At 42.4% G+C, this 15,769-nt stretch overlaps 1 protein-coding gene across 5 annotated transcripts in view; it reads right to left on the bottom strand.

The window, feature by feature from the left end:
* FAM120A (family with sequence similarity 120 member A) overlaps positions 1-15,769 on the bottom strand; it is a 104,508-nt gene that overhangs the window by 33,092 nt on the left and 55,647 nt on the right. For 4 of the 5 annotated variants that reach the window (XM_073805950.1, XM_019940438.3, XM_019940437.3 and 1 more), the window contains exons 8-10: positions 8,463-8,550; positions 6,469-6,696; positions 3,719-3,893 (exon numbers count right to left, since the gene is read on the bottom strand). In XM_073805950.1, the coding sequence (XP_073662051.1) occupies positions 3,719-3,893; positions 6,469-6,696; positions 8,463-8,550 (491 nt within the window). Of the gene's footprint in view, positions 1-3,718; positions 3,894-6,468; positions 6,697-8,462; positions 8,551-8,782; positions 8,793-13,766; positions 13,844-15,769 lie in introns of all 5 variants that reach the window. The other variant, XM_073805951.1, reaches the window with a different exon arrangement.

Genomic DNA, 15,769 nt, shown 5'->3' with positions numbered 1-15,769 from the left:
CTGAACCCTTTCTTCTGGCCCCTTCACCATTGGAGAGTACCTGGGGGAACCCCAGTGCCCGGGTGGCTGAGGAGCGCCCCCAGGGAGAAGAGTCAATAGGGCACTAAAGGCCAGAGCTGACTCCAGGGCAGAAGTGCATGTGAGAGGCAGCCACGCCATCTGGATTTCACACACAAAGGCTTCGAGGCCAGGGCTGGCTCAGACCCAGGCGCCTGTCTCCAGGCCCAGCCTTTATTCCAGCAGCTACAGAGACAGCTAGGTCCCTGTTCCCATCTCTCCCCAAAGCAACTGCCACCATCACCATCCAACACATCTGGGTGAATCTGTTTGTGTTGGGTCAGCAGTCTTCTGATTGGACTGGTAGGATTTCCAATTCCACAATAGTGACTTCAGTAGCATGCTGCCACAATAAAACAAGTATTCTTATTAAATTCCTAAAAGCAAAATGATAGAGCCTAGAAATGGACAGAAAAGAACAGAAAAATAAACTGCCAGCATGTAATTCAGTATGATTTTCAAAGGCTGGAATTTTTTAAGGATCCAACTATAGATATCCTACTTTAACCATATAATGACTTTAAAAATGAAACTTTGGTGAGTCACACGAAAATTCACTGTAGATTATGAACATTTTATCATATGCCTTAAGCAAGAAACTAATGTCCAAATGAATACATGTCTTGTATCTAATGAGAGTTAAGTATTTTTGAACAACCCTATAGACTTCAATATGTCCTTTGACTAGTTCTGACAACAAAGCCCTCTTGGGAAAACTCTTGATGGTCACAGTGACCACACCAGGAACATGCCTATGTACGCACAGCATTCTGAAGCCATGTTAGATCAAAACCCTCACATTCAGAGGCAGGTGCATCACCTACTTGAGTAGGTGGGTTTACCTGGAACCCACATAGCTCGGTTTTGGTTACCAGACTACCAAAGTGGAAGGCAAAGTCAGTGGGCATGTGGAAAACAAACTTGTCCCAAGGACCTTACGGTGCACTTTCACGTGGTTTATGAATCTCCTGCAAAGTGCCATTGATTTCGTTTCATCTACATATGGTCTAAGAGTAAGTGTAGGTAAAACAAGATTTCAACATATTTTCAAATCTTGTCAACCAAGAACTCCTGAGAAAATGCTCTTTTTGGCATGATCAGACATTGTTGTTTTCCCATCTCAACCAGACCATCAAGAAGCTACAGCATTTTCTCGGTCAGAATAGTAAAATGCATAGTCACTTAGTAGATGTTGCAAGCTTGGAAACCTGTATCAGCGGCATCATAAGAGTCAGTGTTTCCCATTAGCCAAAAGTAACATAGCGGTGACAAACAACTGTGTCTGTCCCATCCTTAAAAAGAAGTCAGAGGAGTGGGGAGGGGAGTGGAGGCAGGAGGAAAGGAAAAAGACATGCCTGCCAAATTCTCTTTGAAGCTACGGCCTTCTCCCACTCACCTCACACTTCCCCCGTCCACCTCACACTAGTACACCTTTCTCCTCCTTTCCTTTGTATTCCCCTGTGCCTCCCCCCTCCAAATGAGGTCAAGGCACCTCCATCCATAGCCTCACAGAGCTCATCTGAGTCACCCAGACTGTACCACCCTTCTTCTCTTCTTCTCTTGATCATGCCATTCCCCATGCCCTCCAGCCCCGGCCAGAACTAGCCTGCTACAGGCAAAGTGACCCTGTCAGCATCAGGCCCTATGGTGTGGTTTGCACACTCAGCCCTTCACCACAATGTGCCTCTCTCTTGCTTATGTTCAGAGGATGTTGGTCCATTTAGTTAATACTCTCCCCTGGGTTCTGCTTCCCCTATTGTCTGCTAACAGGCCAGCCTTTCCCAGGCCAGTAAGACACCTGTACCACCCAGGTACAAATTAACTGATGAGGGAGTGGAGCATGCTGTGTGCTGCCAGCTGTGTGTTCCACAGTGTTTTAAAGCCTCAGACTGGCAGCAGGGCAGAACAGACCAAGTCTCTGACTTCCCGAGAGCACCTGGCACCTGCAGCTCACCTGTGACGCAGAACTCCCTGAACCAGACACGAGGGATGCACACTGCCCACTGCTGAGGGCACGAACAGAGCACACCAGCCATATTCAGGCTGCTGTATGAAGCTGTGAACACTGCCAAGGGGAGCCCGACCTGGGGTCTACCTGAGGGTCTCCAGGTGGTGATCACTGAAAGCTCCTGAGGAGTTTCTGCATAAAGATGACTATGTCTCTGGAACAAACAAGCAAATGAAAGAAACAGCCTTTCACCATGAAAGCCAATGTGGTGCTATGGAGCTGAGGATACGGCAGGAAGTGGGGCTGCATGGGACCCTGTAGCACTCAGCATTCTATGCCCAACAGAGACCCAAGGGGCTATAGGGACGAAGACGGAGGTGAACTGAAGTGGACGTCACAGCTGTGGAGCCAGGGTGGCCTGGGTGGGCCAGCACAGAAAACTGACCAATCCCGTGCAAAGTTAGAAAGGTCCTTCTTTTCTGAGCAAATAAATCACACAGCGTGAGAAAAGAATGAGGATTTGTACATCCGGAACGTACTGGGCCTTTGAAAAGAGTGTCCGTTGACAACACTCGGTATTCACATGGTGTCTACAGCCCTGATCAAGGCAGAAGTATCAGCTAGAGGTGGCCCTGCAGAGCCGGCATCACCTTCTCCAGCTACAGTCATATACGCCACTCTCAGTACGACTATCTTCAAGTAAGGGTAGTGACAGATTGCTTCATTTTAAAGGCTTACAGAATCACAATTGTGTCATAGTAATTAGAAATAGAAACCTTAGGAATCTATAGTACTGAGTTTTTAGCATTGGAGAATCTCTCTAGTTTTGAGTTCCAAAGGTAAGACCCACTCCCACACTTGTCCCTGAACTGGTCAGCTTCACCCACGTTACCAGGACTGTACTGACCTGCCATACAAGAAGGTGATTTATCAGTAAATATCCTTAGTTTAGAGGATGATCTAGTAATCTACAATTTCCACACTTCATAATATTCTTATTTTAGACTGCATGTTTTGTGAAACTTTTCTATATTTCTTACTAAATATACAGTGACTTTTACATTCCCTACATTAGTAGATAAGGTTACCTAGAACAGAAAGGCATCATTCCCGCCCCCCCCCACCAAATTACACTGGCTCACTAGAAGAGGGAACACTCTGACCTCAACTTTTGCCAAAATTTCAAACGTTTTCTGTCTTTCCACTTCTCCCTCCACCCCCAGAGTTGATCAGCCAGAGGTCTCTGAGGGAAATCATTACAAGTCCCCTCTCAGCTTCAGGGATGTGTGCAGCAATACATCAACTGCACAGAAGTGGCCCTGTGCATAGCTGGTGGGACCGCCCCAGGAACACTGACTTCTGGAAAGAGTGGATCATATCTCGTGGACAGCAGAGCAGACACTGCTGTTGCTCTGTCTGGGACATGCTAACCACAGCAGGACAGCAATCGTCAGGACTGTTTCCAGATCAACGTTCAGTTTAAAGCATAAACCTGCTATTTTATCATTTTACTGAATGAACACCATTGCTGGGATGTTACTGAGGAAAACAGCCCGTGGCCTGTCCTCCTTTCCTAAGAGCCCCAGTGAAGCCCACCTCCTTTATGTGGGGACTCTCAGGGCGAACTCAGTTACGATCCTTCTAATGCTTTAAAAATGCACAAGAGATTACGAGGTACCGAGGAAAACAAACAATGGATTTTACAGTACATACATTCTGGTGGAAGTCTGTTCTTTCTAAAAGCAAGTCTCTCAGTTTTCTTTCTGCTTTCTGCCAAGCTAAACAGGACTCCGTAAACATACTGACGAACTGGCCTATAGAGCAGGGCGGCGGGAGGCAGGTCTTTGCTGGCTTCATCTTCAATAGAAACAGCAATTTTGATTTCACCCTTTGCATGGAAGAAAGCAGAATAATATTGCACGTTTTTCATGTTGAATTTACAATAAACTCACAGAAATATACTGTATTATCTCCAGTTAACGAAATTGCAATTCTATTCCAAATCAATTGCTTAATAAGTTGCCTACATCAAGATGTTTAGGAAGAGTTCATTTAGCAGGTTGTAGTCAAAACATATGCTCAAAGAGTCAAAATAAAATCTACATTGTTTTATTTTTAATCTGGAACCAAGAACTAAAGAAAACCATGTAGATGATCCCAAAGTCTTTGAAACAGTCTAGATAGAGAACATCAGACAACAAATAGAATAGAAAATGCTGAGAAGTGGCAAATTTTATTTATGAGTCAAGATAGCCATAGGTAATGAGATTCATAATTTTCAATGACCTATACAAAATCCAAGAAATGAGCACCCTGAAAACAAAATGGTCACAAATTTTCTCTACCAAGCTCTTCCATAAAAAATTACCATACACAAAAACGATCTACCTAAGAGAACTCTTTTAAGCGTTATTCATTTTTAAAGTGTTCGGCATGTATCAGGCCTCTGCCCCAGTGCACCAAGTACTCAACAGACGCGTCACACTGACTGAGAGGGCATGATGGTCACTAGGGGCAGAAAACGAAGGAAGCCCCGTTCTGTTCATCACCCCCATCCCCCTCTGCCAACACAGCAGGGGCTCTGCTGTGGCTCCAGGAGACAAATGACTGCTACGACCACCTGCACCTGAGACCCTGGTCCTGTCTTGAATATTTTATGCCATCAAGGTACATCTCAAGAGATTTCACAAGGAATTTTATTTATGTATATTCATAACATAAAAATATATTTATGACCTCCAGTGTCTATTAACTCTATTGATACATACTTTTAATTATGTCATTGCGTTTGCTCTTTCTTTCACATAAATTTTATTTCAAAATTGGTCTTTTCCCTTATCAGAACCTTCATACTCATTAATCTAGTAGCTACATGTGGTTAACACTCATCTAGTGAGTATTACTCTCTCAATATTATGAGACTTTGATAATTCTCTACATTCTTGTTATGAAGCTTCACTACAAATGTCTCAGCCTGGACAATTTAATACCAGAGCTACTCAGTTCCCAGGAAACAGTACACATTTTAGTCTAAACTTTTCCCAAATATATTGAAAAATTTTAGGTGGCACCTTAAAATCAGAAGATAGTCGAGTTCACTTTTCTCAACCACAGTGATTTTATCAATATTTGCCCTTGAAATCAGTGAGTACCGAAGAGGAGGACAGGCAGTTTGCATCACTCAGATTGATTTAACCGACAGTCCCCAAGTCAGATCCACCAGCATGACAGGGCACAAACAGCAGGGGGTCCAGGGACTTCATATTCCAAATAACCACAAAGAGAAAGAGCACAATCTTCCCCAAACTCGGGTCCCTTTAAACTTAGCAAAATCCTTTTCCCGCAACAGTAACTTTCACTTACCCTTATAATTTATGTTGGACCTGAAAAATAAAATGTTTACTTTATAACCATAATCTGAGAAGTGATACCACACATGCACACCCATGTCAAATAACAGATGAGACTTGGAGGCAATTACAATTTAAAAATACATTAAAGGACCTGAATAAGTAGTACTGGTCTTCTTTTCCTTTATTGTACAAAATATAATATTCTTCATGTCCTTTAATTTATAAAATATAAAAGTAGGCAGTTCAAATTAGTCAATTAACGGTTAAAGTCCAGCTCAGGAGTGCTGTGGAATGGGAGTGACTTTTGTATTTACTGACTCCATTCTACAAACCATAGATGGACAACAGAAAATAGGAAGAAAGAAGTTTGATCATATATGGTGGTATAGATACTGATGAAAACATGTTAAGTATACATACAGTAATTCACCAATTCTGCATGAGAAATCTGGTCACCAAGTTAACTTGTTAAATTGTAGGTCTGTGATTATAAACATAAAGACTACAAATCATTGAGGAAATTTAAGTACACACAGATCTATTCAAGACACTAAGATTCAGAAACAATTAATACCACACTGTGTATCTATTTAAGCATACATTTAGTAAGATAATAATAAATCGACGAGGTCCTGTATTCCATTTTTTGCTATAAGTGCTCAGTGAGGTAGAGGAACGAGTCGAATTACATGAACTGCTATCAGCCACTCAGAAGTTGGGTATTTCTCGGACAGATGATAAATCAGATATTGAATGTGACATCATAATTTAACTTGACACTACAGCATAAACATGATGTAGGAAATTTTGAAATTAGAAATAAAAAGAATAAAATTACAAATCAGAAAATAATATGACGTGCCGTTAATTAGAAGTTTCAAAAATATTTTGTATTAAATTGAAGAGGAAAATAAGACTTTTCCCAAGTTCTTCTTTTATTATATTTGTAAGTATAAATTTCCATCTTTTTCCTCCAAGTTTAGAAAAGGGAAAATGAACTTTGTTTCAAGTAGCTGGTAAGATAAAAAGCAGTCCCAAAAGGAACAAGGACACACTCCACAGGAGTGACCACTGTGAGATGACGGCCACACCCACAGCCCCCGTGCATACCTTTGTCAGGACGTGGAAGATGTAGGGGTACATCAGCCCCTTCTTGTGCCGGTGCTCGGCCACTCTCAGCACCTCAGGCGCGACGGGGGGCAGGGGCGGGGTGGTGATGTCCATGTGGTTCCTGGTGGGCATGGACAGGAGGCACGGAATTGGCTGAACAGTGCCAATCTGGCTCCCCTTTCCCTCAGCAAGCTGGCTGCCCGAAGAGGCAGTGGACGAACCTTCTGCCTACAGAGCAATGGGTGAGAGGGGAAAATGGTTTCATGTCACATTTCCACTCCTTTAACCTGTCTGTCCACTTGCAACACAGAGTCCTATCCAGAGACATGTGATTAACAACTTCGCCAATGAGGACAAGGGAGCTATGATCCACTCCTCCTTGGACAGAGGAAGCGGTAATCGGACACCCACTATGCCTGTGTTGGGGGTGGGAGCCTGGAAGACTGCTGCAGCTTCTGCTGGGTGACCCCCACCCATGGCTCCTCCCTTGGGATCCCCGTGGGGTGAATGGCCTTTTGTGGTTGCTAACCCTGGTCCCACCTGGCTCCCCCCACGTGGCCAACTCCTGTGTTTCTGCTTTCTTTGGAGACCCTTCCTAAACTAAATAGGCATCATCCTCTCTACAGATAAAAAAAACTAATGCTCTGAGAGGGTATGCCTTTCATCTGTTGTAACAAGACCAGTAACTCATGGACCTGGGACTCAAAACTAGGCTCGAGTCAGGCCTGCTCTTCACCACCACCACCAGTTGTTATTTAAAGAAGAAACAAAAACCAAACCTCAGGCATTCTCTTAGGTCATTAAAAGCCCCAAATTAAGTATATGTAGAGAACTATCTACCAAAAATTAAAACCAAAGAACAAGCTAATACCATTAAAAATGATGAGTCAGATCTATATATACTAACAGAGAAACATGTGCATGGTAAACTGTCAGGTGAAAAATACTCATTCTGTAACAACCGATCACCAAAATACAGCATGTATGTACATGAATAGGAAAGCGTGTGGACACCAAATGATCACCTCAGTGCTGGATTGCTGCAAGGCAGCAGGACCAAGGGGAGGAAAGGCAGAGGGAGGGTCTTAGCTTTCTCTTTACAAATTTTAGCAAATTCCTAATTGTTTACCAAGAGCAATTATTATTTTTGCAGTAAACTTTTTTTTCTCACAATAAATCCTAGTAATAATAATTGCTCACTGATTTTGTGGCACCTTAAAAAATATACATTTTTCTGTTTTGAAACGACATGTATTCTTTACAGTGGTATGCAACAAGTGCTTAATTTTATCCATTAAAACGTAAAGTGCCAAAATTAGTCTTAAGACGAATAACTCATGAGTGTTTTGTACACTTTCCATTCCATAGAATGTAGACATGAACAACCGAAAATGCTTTGGGAGGTACTTTGCAAATAGTAGGTATCCAGAAAGCATTTTTGTTACCTATTTGCAGGATAATCATTCAACAGTGAGAATATCTCAGAGTTTTAAACAGATTTCTGATATTCCATCACCTTGTATAAAACAAGCCCTCTTCCAGCCGGAGACCAGCTCATCCTAAGTGATCACATGTGGGGACAGATGTGGCTTTGTAAGTTAAACAGATATTTCTAGAGATGAATATTAACACGTAGAAATAGAAAAAAAAAGGAAAATAAAATTTAGTTTATCTTTTTCATTTTTAATGTATACGTCCCAGGTGGTTTTCTCACTTAATCACCACAAAAACCCTACAAGAAATGAGGGTTCTGGAAGGCTATGCAGCGAGCAGAGAGAAGAGGATCTCTACCAGGTCACCACCCTGCCTGTGAAAGAAAGCAGGCTGGTGGCAGCACAGCCCTGGGGTTCCTCCTTCCGCTCTCACCCCTGCCAATGTATTACTCATAAATAACATGCTTAAAAAAAGAGAGAGCATTTTACTTTAAACCAATCCCTGGCACTACATGCTGAAAGAAGGAGAATTTGAAAGAATAAAACGCATAGACTTACTACCTTTGTTTGGTCTCCTGAGTCTCCCCGTGCTTGAGGTTCTGAATGGCTTCCTGTCTTCTCCCAGCCAATTTTGTTCCCACTGATATGGCTGAACATAAAATGAACAAGAATACTGATTAGTGTCGACCACTTCCCACACATGCTCATGATAATACGGGCCTGCACTAAGCCTACAGACTCAGTGATACCTTATGCTTTCCTGATCTCACCTCCCCCAACAACCTACCTCCAGAGAGAATCCTATCACAGGAACACTTTCCACCTACTCCAAACAGGTAGGTGGTAACCACCCACTGTGGAAGAGGAATCAAGCGCCTAACTCATGCCTCACTGCTCGGCTTAAAGATGGTCTAGGATGTGCTAGTGCCTCAGGGTACAGAGGAGACAAAGGCAGACCTCGCCTTTGGGAGCTCAGTCATCTTGGAGCAGTAAGATTTAAAAAATCATATTTAATTGATATTTATCAGGTAGTAGAAGATTGAATGTTATCTGGGTCACATGTTACTCAATTTATAAATAAATGTAAGGCATTACATGTCAAGTGACAATTCAGGGGGGCATTCCTATTCATGGAAAGGGGCATGGGAGCTAAGGCTCGGGATAACTCACACGAACAAGTCAGAGGTGGGAGGACGCCTTCCAGGCCCAAGGAGAGGGAATGGATTTGGTGAGCTCAGAGAACAGGGAGTGAACTGAATCTTATTTGGGGAATAACTTTATCTGGCAGAGTAAAAGTGGGAAAAAGAGATGGGGAAGATTACAGAGTCTCTTAAACGCCAGAATGACGTATTTCAATCAGTGTTCTTAAAAAACTGTGGCTTGTGACCCATTAGTAGCCTGAGAAAACAATGTAGTGGATTTTAAAAAAATGAAATGGGGACTCCCCTGGTGGTCCAGTGGTTAAGACTCCACGCTTCCACTGCAGGGGGCACAGGTTCGATCCCTGGTCAGGGAACTAAGGTCCCACATGCTGCGTAGTGCAGCCAAAAAAAAAAAAAAAAAAGAAAGAAACGGAACAGACCAGATGCAGTGAATGTGGTATGAATGTTATTATTTCAAAAACTCTTTGCACATTCGTGTATTATGGGCCACAATGTAAAAGAAAATTTACTTCGGTACCTGGGCAAATTTTGTGAAAAGCACTATCCTGGAGAAGGAGGGAATCTAGAGGGGCTTGAGCAGGGATGCAATGCTGGCGAGCTATAGGGATGGCCTGGGGCACTATAGGCATACACCTTTCGCTTGTCCCTTCCCCTGCAGGGCTCCACGCCAAAATTATCTTCTAAAACCAGTGCTGGCCACAAGGCAAGCCAAGCCAACGTAGAAAGGTTTTACTTGGTTTGCCTTTCTGACTCACACGACAGATTTTAAGACTTGGTAATTCTATCTTCCAAGCGACTTCATTTTAGTTCTATTTAAAAAGAAAAAGAAAAAAGCAGTTGCAAAAAAGAGGAGAGATGAGAAGCCTGTCCCATCTTAAACCAAGAATCGTGTCCCATGTTGTGATATTTTGGAGTCTAATTTTAGCTCCTTGATCCCAGTCACGGGATGGGATACCCCAATACCTCCGCATGAAACAAGGTCACCCAGATGCCCAGTTATGCAGCATCCAGGCTCCCTATCTTCAGTGAGGACTCAGAGAAACCACTGTTCTGTCCAAGTTTGCTACTCATGTGTGCAATTTCAGGCTACAACTTTGCAAAAACTAGAGGAAACCCAAGTGATGAGAAGGCATAAAAATAAATGTAAGTATTCCAAGAGCACAGTGATCCATCCTGTTTAAAATCCGAGAGAAAAGCAGCTACTACATGAGTGAGTAGATAAGAAGCTGGACAAATTGATTAGCGAATCAATTATTTGTTGAGTGTCTACTGATCAGGACATGTTATGTGATAACTGTGCCAGGACCTGTGAAATAGGGAAACAGACAGTGGACAATCTTGTCATACATACATCAAAAGTGAGTATTCCATTAGAATGTGGTACAGAGCTGCTTAAAAGGTTGGTGACTTTTATTCTGTGAAATTTTAGAACAAATTATTTGGATACTTACATGTTTTATAAAGAAACGTAACATTTGTTACCTACAATTTTAAACATTTATGTATAACATATCAATAAAATGCACACGTGAACAGCTTAATGAATGTCCACAAACTGAACACACCATGTAAGCAACCAAATCGACTCAGGGCTGATATCCCAGGATCCCCTTCTTGACCTGTTCCAGACACTTCCTCAAGGGCAACGGTTATTCTGACTTCTAACAGCAAAGACTCCTTCTATCTGGTTTTGAACACGATATAAAGAGAATCATGCGATTGTACACTTTTTGTGTCCAGTTTTGGCTCAACAATACTATTGTACACAGTGCTGGTTTGGTCTCAGTGCTGCATGCATCCCATTGTGGGGGCATGCCACAGTTGGATCTGTAATCCAGCCCTGCAGGAGATCCCTGCCGTTGATGCACTTAGTATTTTGTTGTTCTTGTGTTAGCCTTTTGGGAGGGAATGCGGTGAATCTCAGCATAGTCTAATTTGCACTTCTCTGATAATGATGAAGATAAGCATCTCTCCATGTGTGACATCTTCTTTTGTGTTGTGCCTATTCAAACATTCTACAATAGGTGGAGAATGTACAGAATGTTCTTATGGACTTATAGGAAGAAATTATATGTTCTGGATACAAGTTCTTGGTCAGGTGTATGGACTGCAATTATCTTCCATGCCCTGCTGGACTGCCACCCCTCCTGCTTTACAACAGATTGACGTTTTTGTATACATGTGATGCCTCATCTTGTATGACTTGGCTGCAACTGGGTGCAGCCTTCCCTGACCACCCCATCCTTGCTATTCTCATTTCTGTGTTTCCTTCATGGCATGCATCATATTCAGCACTAATTCTAATTACTGTCTGTTTTCATCATTCAATTATAAACTCCATGAAGATAATAAGACCTTAGAGTCACTCCTGAACAGGTGTCCAACAGTTGAATGAGTAAATCACATAACTGTAGCCTAAAGGTATATGGCAAAGAAGGTATAAAACCTGGGTTTTATATGGGTACAGTGTGATGGGGGGAGACCATACCAACACTACTACTCAAGTGGAAAGCTTGTCCCACTTAAGATGACATAGAATTTTTATTTATAAATCTTAGTTTTGTTTTATATAGATTATCAAACTAAAAATAATGTCATAATCTAAATGCTCATGAGACCTTTTATTTTTATTTATTTATTTATTTTAATTTTTTTTTTTTGGCTGTGTTGGGTCTTCACTGCTGCGCGAGGTCTTTCTCTTGTTGTGGCGAGTGGGGGTTACTCTTCGTTGCGGTGCGCAGGCCTCTCTTGTTGCGGAGCACGGGCTCTAGGCACGCGGGCTTCAGTAGTTGCAGCATGCAGGCTCAGTAGCTGTGGTGCGCGGGCTCTAGGGCGTGCAGACTTCAGTAGCTGTGGCTCTCTGGCTCTAGAGCGCAGGTCAGTAGTTGTGGTGCACGGGCTTAGCTGCTCCACGGCATGTGGGATCTTCCTGGACCAGGGCTCGAACCCGTATCCCCTGCATTGGCAGGTGGATTCTTAATCACTGCACCACCAGGGAAGTCCTTCATAAGACCTTTTAATACTATACTATAAAATCTAAAATTCTGCCTGAAAATAATCTTGACAATGGTCAATTTTTTTAAAGTCCAGAATATTTCAATAGGATAACTATATTACTTTACAACTTAAGAAAACAAAGTATTTGAATATAACAAATGCCTTGCTTTGAAGAACAAGATAGATTAGAGATTTCAGAATTATTTGTATATTCAGTTAGGTTCCATTCTATACAACTGCTCCCACCTCATAATCACATTTAGAACTGCTAACGTCGACGTGAAGTTTCATCAGCTGTGCCCTGGGGAGACCTGCTGAGACCCATGCAGACCACAGGGAATTCTGCATGTGTTCTCAAGTTGAATTTTCCTGCTCACCCCAAGGCAAAACTCTCTGCTGGTAAAATTCAGGTTGAGAGAGAAGGAATCCACTCACAGCCACAGCAAAAGTGACTGGATTCAAACCCAGACCCACCATTCCAGACATTACCACATGTTATTACCAAAAAGCCATTAAGATGCACTTATGACGCAGTAGGTAATCAACAGAAAAGAACTACCCTCATACCAGATACCAGATACCCTCATAGCAGATTGGTGGCAAGGAGAAAGGCCAGCATCACACCACTAGGTTCTGTGGACTCTCAGGAGGCGATGCAAGGTCTCACTGCATTCCAGGACACCTGGGGCTTTTTCTGCACTAAAGCTGGTTGAAAGTAGCCAATTGTCCTAACCACTGAAATCTCTCCTACACATTTTTGTAGTCAGCAGATTGGTGATGCTAGGATGGAAATAGACTGGTGTCCATTTACACCAAGTGTAAAAGTGTCTGACCGGTCACATGCCCCCCTGCCATGGGTGTGGTTTGTTTTTATGGAACAGAAAAGGAAGACAGCATTGACCACAAGCTGACTTACTTGTCAACAGGAAAGAAAGAAAAGTCAAATAAAACTAAAGGGAAGAAGCGAAACATGAAAGATCAAAACGTCAGTAGCACTATCTAGTGTATGTGTGTAAGGTCACAGATACGGCTAAACCATGTAAAGCTTCAACAAGCGTGCATACATTTTCATTTCCATATGCTCCCCAACTCGGGAATGGAAGGGAGACTTGATCCACAGCCTGTTCTCATTCGACAGACCCCCAAGAATTCTGAGGAAGGGACCTGGCAGTCAGGTGCTTCTACTACAGAGGGTGAAGATTTGAGATCCCTGGTAAGGGAAGCCACAAGATTATCACATATAAACACCCTAGGTACAGTCTCCCTATGCCCCAAATTAAGCTAGCGTCACACATTGATTCTTTCATAAAAAGCTGGTAACAGAGAAGTACTGGTCTTGTTCCTGTGTAGCAGTCAGATGGGCCTCGTGTCCCAAATGCTACTCTTTCATGTTTGTCAGGACTTCTCACGCTTTTCCCACCCAAGTGAAGGTTCAGAGACACCTGAGTCAGATGAGCTCGACATAAAATGCCTACATGGGTCAGTAGGTGGCTAGAACAAATACAGACCTTCTCCCTATGATGGCATAGATAATTATTAATTTTTACCAAATATAAAAATTCAGAATAGTTTTTCTGAGAAGATACTAGAAATGTTAGCTTATGTTAAAAAATCAATATATAAATGTAAAGTAGCCATTTGTCTGGCACAACAGTGTAACAATCTGAAAGGAAAAATCTGCAGCTGTATTTAGCCTGTCTGGGACTGGGTACCCTAGGGCAGGGTAACGTGTAATTGTCTTTGCAAACCACACAGTTTCTTTGGAGAGGAAGCCTGACAGGACTCAGAGTAGAACACCAATACCACTTAAAGGAAAAAAGATGCATTAGAAGAAGCATGTTTCCTAGGACACCAGATCAAGGGCGCTAAATGAAATTCTTTAGGTGTTTTACATTAAGAATGAAGTCATATGTTTTGGTATTTTATTGGGCCCATAGTTAGTTTTTAAAGAATAATGATAGCTGTCACTTACTGTGGTTACTCATCAACTGATTTAAATCACAAACAACCCAGAGCCCTCCCATTCACATTGGGCACATTGGGCCCAGGGAGCTCTAGGTCACATAACCCCAAGTGGTATCTAGCAAGACAAGCTATGGGAGGTTGGGGTACTGGGTCCTGACAGCATTGGGTCTCTGCACTGGTTAACAGTCTCTCAGGCACTGACAGCGACCTTCTATAGCCCAGATCTGGTCCCACAGGGACCACATGGGGGCATGCAAAGCTTATACAACACATGCCGCCATGACACGATTCCTCAAAATCGATGTGTACGTAAATGTACAGGGAAAGAGAACAAATCTATACAAATGAAGTCACAAAGTGGAGAAAAATCAAGTTAGTCTTCTCTCCTAATAGGACTTTTAAATATACATTTAAAAATTGTCAGTAATGACATGCAAAAACACTGAAGCAATATTCAGTGTACATATACATATTTACATTTATACATACAAATAAAAATACATACTTACATAAGTGTAGTCAGTATAAAAAGGAAAAAGGAAAAAAGGCAAGTTGCTGTCCCTAAGATCTCATTATTGTAAAAACCCTATGTTAGTATATGCAGTAAAAAATAAGGTGTTTGAATATTCACCAATCTTTTGAAAACAGTTGTCTCTCTAGAGGTGGGATCATGGGGGATTTCCTATATTGTATTTTCTAATGTTTGAATTCTATAACTGTGTATTGAAATGGTAATTAGAAAGAAGATACAAAGTAACTGAAAACTGCAAATTAGCAACCTCAGATCAGACTCAAATTCTAAAAGCCAATAAATCTATGAAAATAATATAAACACCTCCACAAGAATTCAACTGTAATTCTTAATTCAACCAAAACAGAATTACAAAGATTTGACAAAGACCAGGAAAGAAGAAAAGAAAAACAAGAATATAGCCTGAGGTTTGGTTTTGTTTTTTACATTTAAACCAATAATAGAGAAAGAAGTACATGCTGATGATACTCTACGAAAAGGAATAGGAAAAACAAGTTATTTATTTAGGCAACACATTCCTTCCTTATTTTACTTCAAAATAATTGGTCTGGACTAGCTGCCCAGGCACCGGCCTATGCCCTTTGACACACAAAGAACCACAGCATGAGCAGCAGGCTGCGTTTCTACAGAAGCGAAGCCACCAAGGAGACTCGGGACAGCTTCAGCCCTGGCCAGGACACCCGACTCACCATGGCTGTGTGCAGGGGGCCTCTCGTAGCCTGAGACTCCTTGTCTGACACAGACCTGCAAACCCTGCAGGGACACGTGCTGACTTCAAGAGAACAACAGCCCAGGAAGTCCATTCCAGCAGTGCGATGGGAAAGACACCTGAACACTCCCAGCTGAAGAGACTAAAATGCCAGGTAAGGTATTAAAAAAAGGGAGGGAGATAAAGGACAGGGCCTGCCGAGTGCATACAGACACACATACAGCAAAGGTGCCACCATCTGAACCTGAAGACCAGCCAAGAGGCACTTTCACACCTGGCAACTCCTCCATAGGACACCTTAGCATGTTCTTCCTTTCACATCGGAACATTCTTTGGAGTGGCTCCATAGTATTCCCTATAAGGAATGTCTCTATTGTCTGCATTTGGGGCAGACACAGATCTTTTGCTCTTAAATGCTCCCCCACATCCACCTTTGCACACAGACGGTGCAAACCCTACCAGGAGGAAGATCCACAGCCCTCAGACACCTGTGGGTCATGGT

The sequence above is a fragment of the Tursiops truncatus genome, chromosome 6, assembly GCF_011762595.2.
Source record: "Tursiops truncatus isolate mTurTru1 chromosome 6, mTurTru1.mat.Y, whole genome shotgun sequence".
NCBI classification, from domain to species: Eukaryota; Metazoa; Chordata; class Mammalia; order Artiodactyla; family Delphinidae; genus Tursiops; species Tursiops truncatus.
Note: the sequence above shows the minus strand (reverse complement) of the source record. Positions and strands in the feature narration are given on the sequence as shown.